Source organism: Condylostylus longicornis, unplaced genomic scaffold (genome assembly GCF_029603195.1).
Source record: "Condylostylus longicornis isolate FDR11 unplaced genomic scaffold, ASM2960319v2 ptg000072l, whole genome shotgun sequence".
In the NCBI taxonomy this organism is placed as follows: domain Eukaryota; kingdom Metazoa; phylum Arthropoda; class Insecta; order Diptera; family Dolichopodidae; genus Condylostylus; species Condylostylus longicornis.
In genome coordinates this window covers 2,721,797-2,739,534 of record NW_026578040.1, presented here as the reverse complement: position 1 = coordinate 2,739,534, position 17,738 = coordinate 2,721,797, and the positions used below count along the sequence as shown (strand labels likewise).

Below are 17,738 nucleotides of genomic sequence, written 5' to 3'. Positions count from 1 at the left end.
TAAAAAGGAGCTGTCAAAAAATTGGCTTTTTAGGAATTTTCACAAAAGGTTATTGAGCAAAATAAAAAATGAGCCAGATTTATCAAATTTTTGTTTGTTTTTCTTTTTTTTTCTTGAAGAATATCCTTTAGTATGAATTCCAAAAACTAATACGAGTAATATTATTGAAAACCCATTAAAAAAAATTTTGGTCTTATTTCAAGAATTTGGTGATTGTCTCTCTTTTTAAAGTTTTTTTTATCTCTGAGAAACCTAATAATTACGGTCTAACTAATTGTTTATATATTTTTAATGCCCTAGTTCTACAAAGGTTCAAATTTGGAGAACATACTGGATATACTAAATATTTTGTATGTGTAGCAATTTTCTTGCTTACATAACTTGGTTTGATTAAGTTTTGTGATACGTTTATTTCACATTGTTTTCCAAACTTAAATTTGATGTGTTTTTGTCAGTGCGAATCAAAGTATATCTACTAATAAGTAATTCGACTCGTTCCATTCCGTTAGTTTTCATTTGCATCTTGCTTCCAAATTCTTAAAATATTCCATTTTTTTTTAGAAATAGATGGTAATAAGAGTTGTGTAGGCAAGAAAGAAACAAAATATTGTAAATAAACGAGTGTATCAAAAACATTAAAATAAAATAAAATTAAATTAAGTTAGGTAAAAATTTTGTTATTTTTATTTTGATAATAACAAAATTTATTTTTCATTTTATAAAATATAGGTAAAAAATTCGAATCTATGAAGGCAAAAGAAATTGAAATTTCATGTATGAATGTACACATGCATGTACCTGGTACAGTAGATTCACAGTATCAGGTAGTGACATAGAAGTAAAATAATTTATAAAGAAAAAAAGGTGTATGCATACTGATCACTTTATGAAATATAATCAATGCCGATTCATAGGAAATACATTTTAAATTTATTAAGATTGAAATGAAAATAAAAAATTTAAAAATAATTTATTTATTTTATTTATTAATAATAATTATTAATTACAAATGCTTAACACTAAAAATTTAAAATATTTTCAAAAGTACATATTTACCTCTCCATATCTTAAAGCAATGAATGAAATTTTCGTGTCGGCTTTTTTGCCTCACACACAATATTACATCCCAAACACTTCACCTTAATGTTCACCCATTATTATAAAAAAATTTTTTTTTTCACAACTACTTAAAATTTTTTTTAATATTATACGTCTTTTTAAAATTTATTTTTATTATGTTTCATATAAATTATAATAATTTTTTTTAAACACTTCTTTTCCGCTTCGCTTTTATAATATGAATACACATTTTTTGCCACCTTGTACTGGAATGAATTACAGAAATTATTGTGTCGCTTTTAAAATTCTTAATATTTTTCCCTATACTTTATATAGGAACAAATAATAAAGTGTCGCCTTTCAAAATTATATTATAAAAAAACAGGTTGACATCTATTGCGTACTCTTTCCCTTTCCCAAAAATTCTTATGTGTATAAAAATGAAAATAAGAAGGTATACTGCTTAACTCTTTTAACTAAGGGAATTTTTTTATACAAATATTGGTGAGTGATTGCATTAGTGTGATGTAAACGGAGAGTCGAACTACTTGTTAGTAGATATACTTTGGTGCGAATGCTTGAAACTTCCAGGATTTCTTTCCAACTGGAAACTAGATTAATTGGTCACACTGGTATAATACTCCAAATGTCAAAAATATTAAGTGAAATCTTGAAAATTTTCCACCATTTTAATATTTTATTTGTAAACGCGTTGAATATTTAAAACGATATATAACTTTAAAATACTTTTGCAAAACTTTGATAATTTTTAAAACAATTTCTATTTAATGACTATGTGTGCTGTGAAGTATTAAAGAGAAACATTATAAATCTGATTAAATTTAATTGTGACTTTTCAATCTGCATTAAATATGATTAGAGACCTTTCAAAAATGTCCTTTTAGTTTGATGAGCAATTTATATAATATTGTTAAGATATTTTAAAGATTTTTTCTATGATTCTCAAACATAAAATTTTGGGGAATTGTTTACTTGAAACTAAAATTTTCAATTTAATATCCCAAAAATGAGCGAAGAAAGGCATGTAAGTTTGTATCCCAATTGTGATTGACAAATATTCGTACATGTATAATTTTTTTTATTTTTAGACTAATATGAATTCCGATGATGAAGATGATTTAGAATCTCTACGTTTAGCTGCCTTAAAGTCCATTAATTTAAAGAAAGATTGTTCACCAAGCAAAACACAAGTAAAATTTCACGAGATATCAAACAAGAAAGTTCATATACAAATGGATACAGGCATTTGTGTTGGTCAAGATGTTTATACAAAAATACCACAAATGAGTCAGCAACAAAATCCGTTGTCAATGCAACCTTTTAGAGTTAATCCTGACTTGGATGGTGTACATCAAACACAATATTGTCCACAAAGTCAGCGTTATCCAGCAAACCACATTAGTCACCTTAACGTTTATATTCCTCAAGTGTCACAATATATATCTGCACCACATTCAAGGCCAATTATTCACGCAAATGCTCCAATGGCAAATAATGTGCCAAGACCTCCCGGACCAGTACGGCTTTGGTTACCACCCCAAGAACAAACGCATAATGGAAATGCTTATAGCTCAAATAAAGAAATGGCAACATATACTCCAAAACCAATTATAAAGGATACTCTTACAACCGATGTTCAATTATCTCCGAGAAGTTTAGCATTTGTTGCCCAAAATAATGGTATACTTGCAAGAAGAAAAATCGAAGCAGATCTTTCACCAAAAAAACATTATCGAAGATCAAAAAGCCCTAGCTACAGAAGAATTTCTCGTTCACCGTCTTCTTTATATCGTCAAAGCCCCCCTAGATGGTCATCTATTACTCCACCACCCCATTCAACCCGACAGAGATTTAGTAAATCAAAAAGTAAATCACCATCCAGACGTTCCAGAAGTAAACCGTTTCAGTATAATTACAAGAGGTCGCGGTCAAGGTCTTCTTCAGGATCAGGTCACACCCGTCATGTAAATGAACGTAAACGTAGATCATTCAGCAGGAATTCTGATTATAGACCATTGTCACCAGGCCATCATAATAGGCATTCGAGATCACCTACCAAAGTTGGAAATGTATCCAAACGAAATAAATCCCGAACTCCTTTACAGAGGCGGTATTCACCAATTTCTAATTTATCTCACAGACGTTTAAGCAGGTCAAGATCCCCTAGAAGAAATCATTTTGAGATGAGACGTTCTCGATCCCCGCAAGCTGGAAGGAGAAGAGTTTCTCCCGGGATAAATCTAAATAAACGCAGTCAAAGAAGAATGATTGAGAGAAAAAGTCCAGGGAGAAGTAAAAGAAAATCACCTGTGGGAAAAGACAACAATCGACGAGATTCTCCATTGCAAAGTAATAATTACAACAGAAGAAAACCACGAAAGAGTTTATCCCCTCAACTAAAAAAGCGGTCCCGAACACCGAAATCGCCAATTAATTTGTTAAACAAAAAATTTGTTAGGAAATCAAGAGACCGACAAGTAAATACAACAATTTTAAATAGTCAGACGCATTATGCTAGTACAAATATACGTAAGAGGTCACCAATTGTAAATATTTTAAAGAATAAAACTAATGACGGTTACAATAGTACCAATAATAATAATAATAGTAATAATAATAATAATAAAAGTAATAGCAGTAGTATTAGTCATAGCATCCATAATAGTAACGGTAATTTTAATCTAAGAAATAAAGTAGAACAGGACTTTCAGAAGTCAAAAAGCCCTTCTGATCGAAAAAGAAGATCCAGATCAAAAACAGAGGATAAAATTGGTCGAAGAGACGAATTTAAAAAAGAAAATGAGACTGCATATAATCGAGACTACGAGAAAAAGTCAAATCAAAAATCCACTGAGGAACAATTTAACAAAATGAATACTAGTGCCGTTAAATTCAAAGATGCAGTGGAAAAACAATTACCGCAGTCTAGTAAAGAAATTATGCTGAATAAAACCGAAAAGTCTAAAACTCCGCCACCTTCTGAAGATAATTTTGAATCATTAACACCACCCATTGAAAAAGACATGGACGATGCAAAGCTAATAGAAGAAATTGACGCTATGCTGGGTGACAATAAATCGAATAAATCTAATAACTCCAGTGACGAAGAAGATGATGGTATCGATTTATTTGCTTCAGAAGAAAGTGAATCAGAGAATGAAGGTCGTTTCAAATCTAGTAATAAAACTGAAAGAAATTATAATGTCCAAGCAGTATCTTTTACAAAATTGAAAGAATCATCCGTAACTCCTAGCATTAGAAATCTGCAGGATGTAGTTAGTGATGAAAAATATGAAGAAAACCAGAATAGAAGAGATTATTTTAAAAAGTATAGCAGAAATATCAAAGTTGAAAGTAGAAGACGTGGTGGTGATTATTTTAGTTCAAAAAGACATAGTCGAAGTTCAAGCATTGATAAAAATAAATTCCTTGATAATAATGAAAATACTAGCAAAACTAAATTTAAATCATCTTTTCAAATAAAAAATGAAGGTTATATTTTATTTAATTGAAAAAAAAATTGAAACAGTAATATTGAAACAACATTTTAGGTTCAAGAATTCTGTCTAAGCCATCTCCAAAAAGTAATATTCGATCTACTCCAGAAAGGAATGTTAAAAAACGCTCAAAAGACAATAACAGTTCAGGTAACGCATTTAAAAGAAAAAATTGATTTTTTCAAATTTTTGTTTTTGCTGCTCATAAAATAAAAGACGCAATCGCTTTTTTTTTAAATTAATATCACACAAAGTTTCATATAACATAATATAAATTACATTAATATCACACATTTTGCTACTAATTCATTCAAATCGAATTAATAATAATAGCGATATTAAAAAAAATAGTAACATTTAAGCTTTCAACATTCCGAAATAAATAAAAGAATGAAACGAAAAAAAAAATAATTAAATTTAGAGCTAAAAGACAGAAAACCAACCCTTCAAAATACGAATACTCCACCACATTTATTAGAGCAATTGAGAAATAATAACAGTCAATCTTATGGTAAAAGTGGACAATCACATGGACAACAAAAAAAGGAAAAGGTTATTAGAACATCAAAATTAAAGTCATCTACTAGTAGAAAATCAATTCATTCAAGGCTTGGAGCAATGACAAATACATTTAAATCATCAACCAAATCATCTTGGGATATGACCTCTTCGTACTACGATCAGGTATCAATAAATTTTGATTTATGTTTATCAATCTTTTTTTATTTCAGTTTTTAATTTATATACAAATACTATATACAGATAATTTCAATATATTTTAAAAACTTGAGAGAACAATAAAAATTTTTCCATAATAAATAGACAAAAAAGGGAAAAAAGTCCTAAAATAATAATATTTTTTAAATGTAATTCAATTGATAATATTTTTTTTATTCTAAATTATTTATTTTTAATGATATTGTGTAAAAAAATTGAAAGATATTGAAACATAATTAACAAATTTTTGATTTTTACAAAAACCGTGTACGAGAATTAAATTTTAAGAAAATTTTAATATCTTCAGTAACGAGCAAATTTAACTTAAGTTCTGTTGTCAATTAATTACAAGTAGAAAAATAAAATTACAAGATGTAATCGATAATGTAAAATGTAAAGTAAAGCGTTGAATTCTTTTGCATTTTTGAAATCATTGAAACTTGTCATTGAAATGTCAACAGGATGTTTACGTTTGTAATGTAAACAATAATTCAAAAAAGAAATGTCGAGTAATTAATAGTGTCAATAATGTGGTATTGTTAAATTTTATTGACATTTTTGTAACAAAAAAAATTTCAACTGCTGTTTTTGTTTTTTGAGCAAAAAAAGGGATGTTCGAATCAGAATTAAATTTTTATTAAAGCAATTGCGAATCGGTTATATGAAAAATTCTGAATGAAAGTTATATTATATACAGTCAATCAGTATATGATATTATCGATTACATCTATATATATATACATATGTATATGCGCATTATAACATTATATCACCTCATTTTTTGCTCGAGATAAAAATGTCAATTTCTTTTCGATATAGAATTAAATGGTATAAGTTTTTATAAAGATAATACAAATTCGGTTCTGTGTTCTATCATAAGAGAAAAGCAAAAAAAATTAAACTATTCAATAATACCTTTACTACTTAGTTATTTGTTTAAAACAATATTTACATATAACGTAAAGTAGTATTTAAATTTCAAACGTTGAATTTCGAAATTCCTGTATTAAAGAAAATTTGGGAAGAAATGTTAACATATAAACTTAACAAATTATTTAATGTATTAGAATTTATAATTTATAAAATTACGTAATTTTGTAAAACATAACAACTAAACAATTTTTTTTTTTACTTTGTACATATTGTTGTTATTTCTCTTGTAGAAGAATTTTTAATTCGAAATAATATATATATATATATATATTTTAATCACCAAACCTAATTTTAAATTGTAGCTATGTCAAAGGTATATCTCGCCTTACAGTTTTATTATTATATTTATATTAAATAATGAGTTATTCATTTATTTATTGAACAAAATTAAGTAAAAATATTATAAATGTTAAAATATAACTTTTTATATTTTGTCTTTTTTTTTAATTATTTGCGATATTTTTATGTATATATTTAATATGCATTTGTCAATGTATTTATCTATCTATATATTTTTTTAAAAAGAATAGATAATTTCTAGAAAACATGTTTTTAATACTGTTTTATACTGTTTTTAAAAAAATTAATGCAAATATAAAGATAGAAATTAATTAAGCTACAATACTTACAATTTGTTGTATCGAAAAAATAAAAATATAAAATTCTGTGATTGTTGTTATTCCATTAGAAAAAATGTTTATCAATATATTTAACTGTGATTATTATAAGCTTATATAATTGAAATGTGATATAGTTTTTAAGTCATAGTTATAAGGTAAAATAAACAATCGTTTAAAGATTAGCGAGTTTCCAAAATTGACAACATCGAATCGGTTTAAAAGCAAAAATACATTAACATTAATTTAAAAAGAAAAGCTTCCCAAAAAGAGAAAAGTTAGATTATAAATACTTTATAATATATAAAATGAAAATAAAAGATTTTAAATATTTTCAAAAGCGAATGAAAATTAGAAATAAATTAAAATAGTTTCTAAAAAATTATATGTATAACTTAATTATGTAGCACTAAAACATAGTTTCAATCCAAACAAAATGCCTGTATACAAAATAGAATGGAGTGTAATTACTGACGATATTTAATTGAATTCGATAGGTCTAAAGCAAACAAAAATGAAATTATGCAGCTTGTTCTGTGAGCAACGGCAGAGATTTCAAATTTTATCAACATACAATCAGCGTTTCAGCAAGATATTTCATCAAATAACAACGACTTCATCCAGATCACGGCAACCGTCAACGTGACTGACGACATCATATTATCTCAACACGTTCTCAAAGCAAAACATTTCGGAGTTGGTGGTTTAAAAAATCAAATTTCAATGAACTTATTAATATTAATTATTGTATTTTCAAAATTAATATTTTCAATATTCTTCTAGTTTTTGCTTGTGAAATTTGAAAAATAAAACAAAAATTTACATATTTTCCTCAATCAATAAAAAAATTCTATACTTAATGGTTTCCTCATTTTAAAGAACAAATAAATATTATGTATTATAATTTTCAATTTTTAAAGTAAATGATTTTTGAAAACAACAACTATATTTTACTAAAAAGTTAGATCTTTATTTTCGAATAATTTGTGTTAATTATTCTGTTGCATAAAAAAGTAACATAAATAAAAACAAAAGTTTGAAACGGGTTTAACTCTATATTAAAGTTTCCTTTTTTATTTAAAATAAATTTTTATGTGTTTTCATAATTGTTTTAATTGTTTTTCCCGTATTTTATGAATTTGTATAATCTTAAAGTGTATTGTAAAACTTAAATGAAAAAATATATAAAAAATAAAATATACATAATAAATATTCAAATATATGTTTTAATAATATAAAGAATTTCTTATTATTTTTGCAGAAGTCAACGTCATCAACGAAATATACATAGGCTCCTGTTTCTGCCTTTTTGATATTATATATTCACTTCAACTTAGCACTGTACTGTGCTTTGTTTCGATAATAAAATGCTGCACGTGACGAAATTACGTTACTTTAATACCTTTATTATGATAGGCGAAGCGAATAGCTAGGCGAGTCGGATAGACTAGGCGAATCAAATGACATTTTAAATTATGTTTGGCGTATGCCTTCATTCGCCAGATCCAAAAAGTTGCTACCGCAAGACAACAGAAAACCTACCGAAAATAATAAGGCTAACACCACACAAATGTACATTGTTTTTCTGTTTTTTTAAATATAATTAAATTTTCCTATTTAGCAATGTCGGGGTTGTTGTCTATTTTGTTTTTGGTTCGTTTTTGTCACGCTTAAATTAATATTTAACAATCAATGTTTTTTACAATAATTTGTAGAATTTTATGAACCTACTTTAGAGATATTTTAGATTTTTTCCATTATGTCACTATAAATACTATAATATGCAATAAAAAAGCACTTATGTATTATTTTGATTTTTGGTTTCATTCGCCAAGCTTGTCACACAGACTTTCATTCGACAGATTTAAACGCTTATTCGTCTAAAATTTAGGCGAATTCGCTAATCATAATACCAAAAACTTATATTTGCCAAAAATTTCATTCGCTCATTATGAAAGTTGTCTTTTTTTTGGAGTCCAAAATTTTTTGAGTTGAATCCACTTAAAGAAAATTTTTTTTGTTTTATCATTTATTTTTTTTTTGTATCACACATCCATTGCTTAGAATATCAAGCATTAAGCATATCGCGAACAGGCACAAATAAAAACATCATTTAGTCGCAACTATGCAATTATCAGTTATCAAGCATCATTTACAGGAAAGGGAGGGAAAAAGGGGAATATGTAGGAAAAAAACAGGGAAAAGCAAAAGAACAAGTAAGTTAAAAAAACGAGCACAATTTAATAATAATAATCACAGCAAAAAACCATAACGATTAACAAAAAAGAAACAAAAAATCCAATCATCAGGCAATAGATAATATAGATAATATAGATAAATAAAGACGAAAGAGAAAGACAAGAACAAGAAGAAACGAAAAAAATACTACAAAACTAAATTAGAACAAAGTTTAGATTTAAGATAATAGATTTAAGATAATAGCAGGATCAAATACCAAAGAATTTTGGTAACCATTGCGGAACACCCGACCCGGCACAGTAGACATCAGACAGAGCAGAACGGAAAGAAACCCGATAAAATCTGCAAGACAAATAGGAGTAGACTCACATCAAGCTACGAAGAGAAAGAGTTAATAGTATTCGACTACAAAAAGAGTAGGAGTAATCAACCAAAATACTTTCAAAAAGCTTCGGAATAGCCGACATCTTAACAATAGGCCTATCATTACTGACCGAAGAACGTAAACCTTTCGTATGAACCGGAACAAGGTACGACGCCTTCCAAGCCGAAGAAAAAGCAGAAGACACCCGCGATAGGTTAAATAAAGAAGTAAGAGGACCAACAAGGCTATCAGCGCATCTATACAACACCACAGCAGTCACCACCCAAACTTTCCATGGGCCGCAAAACGCAATCAGGCCCCAGAACATTACTATCAAGAATAAAATTATCAATAGACGCATCGACAATATTCACAAATGCAGCAAAATCCGGAGATAGCCCACCCACAACATCAACTGGGGCAAAAGCAATAGAAAAATGACAGGCAAACAAATTGGAAATGACCAGAAGATCACCAGAAGATCTACCAGAAAATTCCAACGAGGGTTAGATAATTTATTGGGTTAGATAATATATAAATAAAATTATGGATAATATATGTACTATAAATATAATAAATAAAATTATGGATAATATATGTACATACACAAAAGAATTAACTTTTTAATGAAGAGGGTGGAAATAAAACAAATTTAAAAATAAAAATTTGATGGAAGAAAGAAAACTAATCTGGAGAGTGGAATCTGACGATCATGTCAAGCTCATTAATAACTCTCTTTTGAAAATAGCAGTTACATGGTGGTTTTCGTTTTAGATGTAAATCTGTCAAAAAATAGATCCGCGTTCGCTTTTAACTCAGACCACTCAGATTTAAACTTTCTGTTTTTTTATGATTAAAGTATACTCAAATTACACTAAACATGTTCGAAAAACTTTTTAAATTTGGCGGAGCCCGTATATAAATTTGACAGTTCAAATTTAAAATAATCAAATTACAAAGTAGCATCATATTAATCAAAGTCCCAAGATTACAAAATTTTTTCATTTGGCAACCTTCAATTTGATCAAAATTCGTCATAAAACGTTAGTTTTTGAAAATAAATATCGTTCTAAGGCGGTTGATCGGCTTTAAGTTACCTATTCATGTCGATCAAACTTTCTTCGGATTTGAGGGTTCGTGTGAGTGCATTTTTGGATTTTTTTTATTTCACTATACCTTTTTACTTTTTTTAATTGTAAGTGTAGTTTAGAAAGAGAAAAAAAATATAAAAGATTGTTAAAATTTTAAATTTTCATACAAAAAAAATCAGCTAGTCGACGAAAATTCACGAAACATTGTATTTTATGTGCAAGGTTAACGTATAAATAAATTGAAAAAATAATTTGTCGGAAACAGGAAATCAGACTATAGAGGCGTTGTGTAAACACAACCAATTTTTGTAAAAAAAAAGCATTCATGTACTTTGTTTTAAGCAAATACGAGAATTAGTTATAAATTGTTGTTTTTTTTTTTTTAAATTTTGCGAAATATACCTTTATTTCCTAATGGCAACATCTTGTGTAAATTTAAATTTACTATACCCAATAAAATTTTACTACCTCAATTAAGCACGGAAACTCGTAACTAAATTTAACTGCCTAATAATCTTATAAATCAAAATAGTGTTGTCAAATATTAGGGAATTCGTCCTTCCTGGGATTTTATGACATGAAAAAAAATACAAAGTCGTTGGAAATTTCTCTGTGTAATATAGTTTTAGCTGTGAAATTCAATTAAAAAAAAAAATGTAAAATATTGGAATTAATTTTACAATAAAATTGCAATGCAAATTTTGATTATAACAAATACTTTTACAAATATGTTTACTCTACCTAAAATAAAATTTAATATAAAAAAGTTTATAATTAAAAATGTGTCACTTTGTCAATATAAAAACTTAAACTTTACTTCAATGTTTAAATTAATTTTTTGATGCTAAAAATTACAATTGCATATTCTCATTAGTTGCATATTAATACAAGGTTCAAATTGTGTATTGTTGTTTAGGGAATTTTCTTATTTTTACTTAAAAGGAATCGGCAAATCTACCAAATGAAAGAGTAAGAAACCTTAAAAAAAAACGGAAATCTTTGGAAATTTATGAAAAAGAAACTTGGCAATACTACGTGGACTCGGGGTTACCCTTATATAAGAAAATTAATAGGTCAAATTTTTCAAAAAAAAGGCTCAAATTCAAGCAAAAAGAACCAAAATTGATAATATGCTTACTTTGGAAATTAAAAACTTATTCGTGGTCTAATTTGAAATTTAATTCAAACTTTCACCTTTTTATTTGAAATTTTGCGTTAGTCGTTGGTCTGTTGTATCAAGTCTGAACATTTTTTGGGGTAATATAAACTTTAAAGTGAAATCTTTACCAAAACAAATATATATATAAATGTACACAAAAATAAGAATATAATTTGGCGTGATAACTTTTGCATAGTTTTGAGTATTTTACAATTAAAAAACACAATCATATTATATTCCCAATACTAAGATCTTTATATACAATCCATAACTTAATTTTAAGATCTTACTACATTTTCATAAACAAATTTTATTTAAAAAATTTTTGTAAAACAGAAATATTAAAGTTTTCTTGAAAATTTAGAAAATGATCTAAAGAAATTACAAAAAGAAAAATTAGCCACTTTTTGCCCACTGAAGCTAAAGTGGCAACACTGCATGGAATTCTATGATAGATTTCTTTTAAAATTTAAAGTTTAATTTAAATTGTTCTCCGCTGTTCGTCTGTTGGTTCAGTGAACTACATTTGTGTTTTATAGAGTTAAACTTGAAAGAAAAATTTTTGATAAATATACATATTTAAAAAAATTATACTTAAAATTAAATATATTTCAAGATTTCGAAAATAAGAGAGCGTAAGTAATATGAAATCAAATATGTATCGTAATAAATTTTTAAGTAGAATATTTTTGATATGTATACTCGTTCAAAAAATTTGCCGGAAAAATGAAGCTGGCTGGACGCTTATATTTGTTGTTTTGATAACTTTTTGTAACTTGCACGAAAAATTCTGCTATAAATGCTTTAATAAATTGCTTAACACTTAACGCAAAACAAAAATTGCTTTTTTAGAATATATATAAAAAAAAGGTGAAATGTGGAATAAATATTTTTAATAAAAAGCCTCCATTTTGGATTGAATGTATCCTATTAGCCAGTTTTCGATAGGCATTCAATAAAATCGCGATAGATCCTTTTAGTTTTATCTTTATATTGTATTTTATTTGCAAGAAATTGAAGATTTGAAAATGTAAACTGAATAAAATGTTATTTTTATATACATATTTGAAAGGAATAAAATTATGTACATACATATGTTGGAAGTTACTATAAACAAATTTATATTTTGAAAAATTTGTAGAAAATGGCTGGAAAAAGAGGTCGTGGAAAAAAAACAGAATCTATTGCGGTTGAAGCAGCTGATTCTACAAGCATTGATGATCAAGAGGAGCAAAATGGGGGTGAAGCTGTTGAAACAATTAAGTCTGTGGCAGTGGCAAAAAAAGGCGGAAAAGGTAAAAAAGAAATTGTGGAAAAGGTAAAAAGACATAGTAAAGATAAAAAAAGCGAAATCAATGGAGATTTTGAAGAAAAAAAGGAAGAAATTGAAATAAAAAAAAAAGGAAGACCTAAGAAAGAAGCGAATGGAAAGCTAGAAGCGAAAGTTCAAGAAGATCCAATGCCTATTAAAAAAGGAAAGAAGAAAGCACCTGCCGTTGAAGCTACAGATTTGGAACAAGAAGAAGAAATTAATGCAGAAGCAGAGGACAAGGAAAAAACGAAAAAATCAACTGTTTCTCGCAATAAAAAACCAGGAAGAAAGCGGGCTTTGGATACAGCTTTGCCGGATAATGAAATTTTAGATGAATCAGAAACGGAAAAACAAAAACGGGATAAAGGTGAAAATTCCCTAGCAGATAAGACAAAAGAAAAAGATAGCAAATCAGCTAAGGGTGGAAGGGGAAAGAAAAGGATTAATACAGAAGAAATTGCCAATAACGCCCTCGAGGATGAGAGTGCAGAAGAAAAAGTAGTTGAACCTGTCGCGAAAAAGGGAAGAAAACCCAAAGTTACCGGTAAAAAATAAGATAATATTAACAAAACACAAAATTAAAATATTGAGAAAAAAGTCATACTTTTTCTAAAACATTTGTTTATTAGCTCTAATTATAATTAGCTTTGCCTAAATTTATTCATTTAATATCTTCGTATTATTAGTTTAAGATTTTTTTTTGAATATTATCTTCTTTTTGTATTAATACTATTTAGTTTTTTGTATGCTTTAATTAATATTCACAAAAATGTGAAAAAACTTTTTTGTGTTAATTTTTTATACAAATTTCAAAAAAATGTAGACATTGTAGCAAAGAAAAATATGACGCTATTCAAAAAATAAAGGAAATTTTTATTAAAAATAATATGATTTTGGTTTTTGATTGTTTTCGGCTTTGATAATATGTAAAAATTGGCTTATTTCAAGCAATGAGAAAAGTAAGGTGAGATTAATATCATTTTAAAATGTTTTCAATTTTTAGTGTTAGTTTTTTCTTTATGTAGGAGAAAAAATGTTAGTTTTTTCTTTATGTAGAAGAAAACAAATCAAAAACCAATATTAAAATACAAAAAGCTAAATAAGGTATTGATTTCAGTAAATTTTTGACAAAAAATACAATATTTGTCAAAAAAATAAAGAACATTACTTCAATAAATAATGCTGGTGCGTAATCGAGTTTAATGAAAAAGATTTTTAATTTAAAATACCAAATAAATTAGGTTATAGTTTTCGGAAAAGGTCATCTTAAAAGTATGAATATGTATAAATTTTTTGCCTTATTTAATTTAAGTTAAACTTAAAATAGAGAAAGTCTTTGATAGGTTTTTATGTTGGATTATGAAAAAATTGTTGATATAAATTTTAATTAATATTGGTTTTTAGTTCGTCAACTTTTTGATAGAATAATGTAGAACCAGCTCAATTTTAAATGCAATTTACGTTTCAATTTCGTCCTAATTTTTAAAAAAAACTATAAGCAATAATTAACTAACCATAAAGGGAAATAATCATTAATTATGTTACTTTTTCATTATTAAACACAAATATGAAAATCAGTGAAATTATTATTCATTTTTGCTCTGTTTTAGCTAAAACAGAACTGGAAAAAATAACAGAAAATAACGGAGTTGTTGAAAAAAAAGCAAAAGCTAATGACACTGAAACTTTTTACGAAGCAAAAGATTTTGAGCTCAATAAAGAATACACGTTAAAAATTTCAAGCTGGAATGTTGGTGGTCTTAGGAGTTGGATAAAAAAAGGTGGCTTAAAATATGTTGAATTTGAAAATCCAGATATATTTTGTCTTCAAGTAAGAGCGTACTAAAATAGCTTTGCAACTTTATTTATCTGGTTTACACATACTTAATATTTATATTATAGGAAACAAAATGTACTGAAGATATGATTCCTAGTGAAGCAAGAATTGCAGGTTATCATCCATATTGGCATTGTGAACCAGGTGGTTATGCTGGTGTGGCTATTTACTCAAGAAAAATGCCAATTAATGTTGAATATGGCATAGGCGACGAGGAACAAGATTTAGATGGGCGTATTATGACAGCTGAATATGAAAAATTTTTTTTAATTAATGTATATGTTCCAAACGCGGGTCGAAAATTGGTAACGTTACCAAAACGTATGCGTTGGGATAGTCTTTTTCATAATTACATTATCAAGTTGAATAAAAAAAAGCCTGTAATAATATGCGGCGATATGAATGTGTCGCATCAGGAAATTGACTTAGCGAATCCTAAAACAAATAAAAAAAATGCTGGTTTTACTCAAGAGGAACGTGATGGTATGACAAAAATGTTGTCATTAGGATTTGTAGACTCGTTCAGATATTTTTACCCAGATAAAACACAAGCGTATACATTTTGGACATATATGAGGAATGCTAGGTCTAAAAATGTTGGGTGGCGTCTGGATTATTTTATTGTATCGGAGAGAATAATAAATAAAGTTGTCGAAAGTACTATAAGATCGAAAGTAATGGGCAGTGATCATTGTCCAATTACACTATTTCTCAAAAATTAGAAATCGGCTCATATTATACGTACAAAAGTTTGCAAATTTTTTTAATTTTAAAAAATTAAAGATTCTAATTTGGCATTGTGAAAAGGTTATAATTTAAAAAGTTTTAACAAAAAAATCCATTTTTATCAGATTTTATTGCAGTATTGTATAATTGAAAAATATAAATTCATGAAAATTTAGTTTTAAAAACACATAAGCTGAAAAATTTAAATGTGCTAAAAATGTCCAAAAAATATTTTTCTTGAAAAAGATACTTAGAATCTGAAAATAAAATAAAAATATATAACAAGGATTTTTTAAAAAAAGTTAAATAAAATAGTTCAAAACTTTCTACACAAAATAGCTATTGATGGAAATAAAATATAGGTAAAGCAACTTGATTGACGCAATGAATATTTCATACAAAAAATGAATTAAATTTTTCCAATGACAAATTAAATTTTTTATTAATTATAATTGAGTATTATTTTTTCTTTATGGCGGGATTGATTTTAATATTAAGGAAAATTCCTACAAGTACTGCATTCATTAGTAGAAAAACGTAATTGTAGAAATTCCGTATTTGACATATTTTTCTATTAAATAAAGAATTATTTAAAAAAAATTATTGTTTTTGCTTGAAATTATATTTTTTCTATATATGTACATAGATGTTGACAAAAATTTTATTTTTGAAAGTACATTGTGCATTTCTAGTAAACACTGACATAGCAATTTGCTTGCCTAAACGCATTGATTATACACTCACACCTCGCTTAACGGAAGCTCGTTATACGGAATTTCGATTTTACGGAATTGAAAAATTAAAGCAAAGTCTCTTGTCAAGGAAAAAATATTCGATTTACAGAAAATTTTTAAATAGCAAAAAGTAGTGTAAAAAATTACAATTTTTATAAAAAAACCTATTTCTAGGAATTTTTTTGTTTACACATACATGTACATTTGTTAAGTGTTATGTAGATGCATAAAAACCATTGTGGCTATGCATATATGTATATGTAGTCTAAGGTTTTATATGAAACAGAGATCAGAGCAAAATAATGCAAAGAATTTGTGTAAGTAATTGCTTTTTTCCAAGAATTAAAATTTCTTGTTGATTCTTGTTGCCTAATATTGTAATAATAGTAAAATCCTCCCTTATTTTTTTGCAAATTAACAAGAAATATGTGTGCCAATATAAGTTCAGGTAAGAAATTATGTGGTTAAATATAAGTAAATAGATTCGATTTACGGACAACATTTCCGGAAGATATTAGTTTCGTAAAGCGTGGGATGAGTGTAGGTAAATAAGGCATGGCTGTACACTCAAAATCGGCAAATTTGTGTTGTGTTTTACGTATATACACTCATCTCTCGCTTAACGAAAACTCGTTATACGGAATTTCGGTCTTACGGAATTAAAAAATTAAACCAAAGTCTCTTTTCAAGGAAAAAAAATCGATTTACGGAAATTGTTTAAAATGCAAAAAAAAAGTATTCTAAAAAATGAAAATTTTTATAAAACAAAACTTATTTCTAGGAATTTTTTTGTTTATAAGTTTAGCCTAAACTGTTTAGGTAAAAAATTATGTGGTTGTAACGTATTGTAAGAAAAAAGATTCAAATTACGGAACACATTTATTCATATACGGACAATATTTCCCGAACATATTAGTTCCGTGAATTTCGTTCGTAACTGTGAAATTCGGAAAATTAGGAATATATTACAATTACGAATTAATTCTGCTCCGAATGTTGGTAACGGAGTTATCAAAAATTACGTTCGTAGTAAAAAATACCCTCAAAAGTTTACGATAGAAATAATCACTCGTAACAAGCAATTTAAAGAGTAGTCATAGTAAATTTTCAAACTTTGATTTTTTTGTTTGAGTTTGAGTTACTCTAACACAGCTACCATGAAAGGAAATTAATTCATTTTGCCAAAACAATTTTTTTTCCACTTTTCAAAAATTAAAAAAGCTGCAAAACTTTTATAAAAGTATAGTAAATAGAATTCAATTTATATGTATGTAAACAAAAGATTTGTGGTTACATTTTTTGAAATATGATAATTTTCAAAATGCGCTTCTGAATGTTAAAAATGTATATGCATAATTCTATCCCGTTGAAGAATTTTTCATTCAAAAATGAAAGTTTCCTAAGAATTCTTACAAGGCACCCGTAAAAATTTAATTCAAAAGAGTATTGCCAATTTTGTAAGCTTTCTGCCT

The 17,738-nt window shown here is 27.0% G+C and overlaps 2 protein-coding genes across 4 annotated transcripts; both read left to right on the top strand.

Annotated features, from left to right (window-relative positions):
* The first annotated feature begins 1,766 nt into the window (after positions 1-1,766).
* Positions 1,767-7,970, top strand: LOC129612450 (serine/arginine repetitive matrix protein 2-like). 3 transcript variants are annotated; one of them, XM_055526047.1, is made up of 5 exons: positions 1,767-2,104; positions 2,169-4,572; positions 4,632-4,727; positions 4,999-5,261; positions 7,342-7,970. In XM_055526047.1, exons 1-5 carry the CDS (start codon positions 2,087-2,089, stop codon positions 7,345-7,347), a joined length of 2,787 nt encoding a protein of 928 aa, XP_055382022.1. In that variant the 5' UTR covers positions 1,767-2,086; the 3' UTR covers positions 7,348-7,970. The 3 variants fall into 3 exon arrangements, with proteins under 3 accessions (XP_055382022.1, XP_055382021.1, XP_055382023.1); XM_055526046.1 differs by lacking the exon at positions 7,342-7,970 and having other exon boundaries at positions 4,999-6,503; XM_055526048.1 differs by lacking the exon at positions 7,342-7,970 and having other exon boundaries at positions 4,940-5,142.
* A 4,180-nt stretch (positions 7,971-12,150) lies between these two features.
* LOC129612419 (DNA-(apurinic or apyrimidinic site) endonuclease) lies at positions 12,151-16,151 on the top strand. Its single transcript, XM_055526002.1, has 4 exons — positions 12,151-12,292; positions 12,799-13,513; positions 14,580-14,800; positions 14,872-16,151. Exons 2-4 carry the CDS (start codon positions 12,802-12,804, stop codon positions 15,526-15,528), a joined length of 1,590 nt encoding a protein of 529 aa, XP_055381977.1. The 5' UTR covers positions 12,151-12,292; positions 12,799-12,801; the 3' UTR covers positions 15,529-16,151.
* Positions 16,152-17,738: the final 1,587 nt, after the last annotated feature.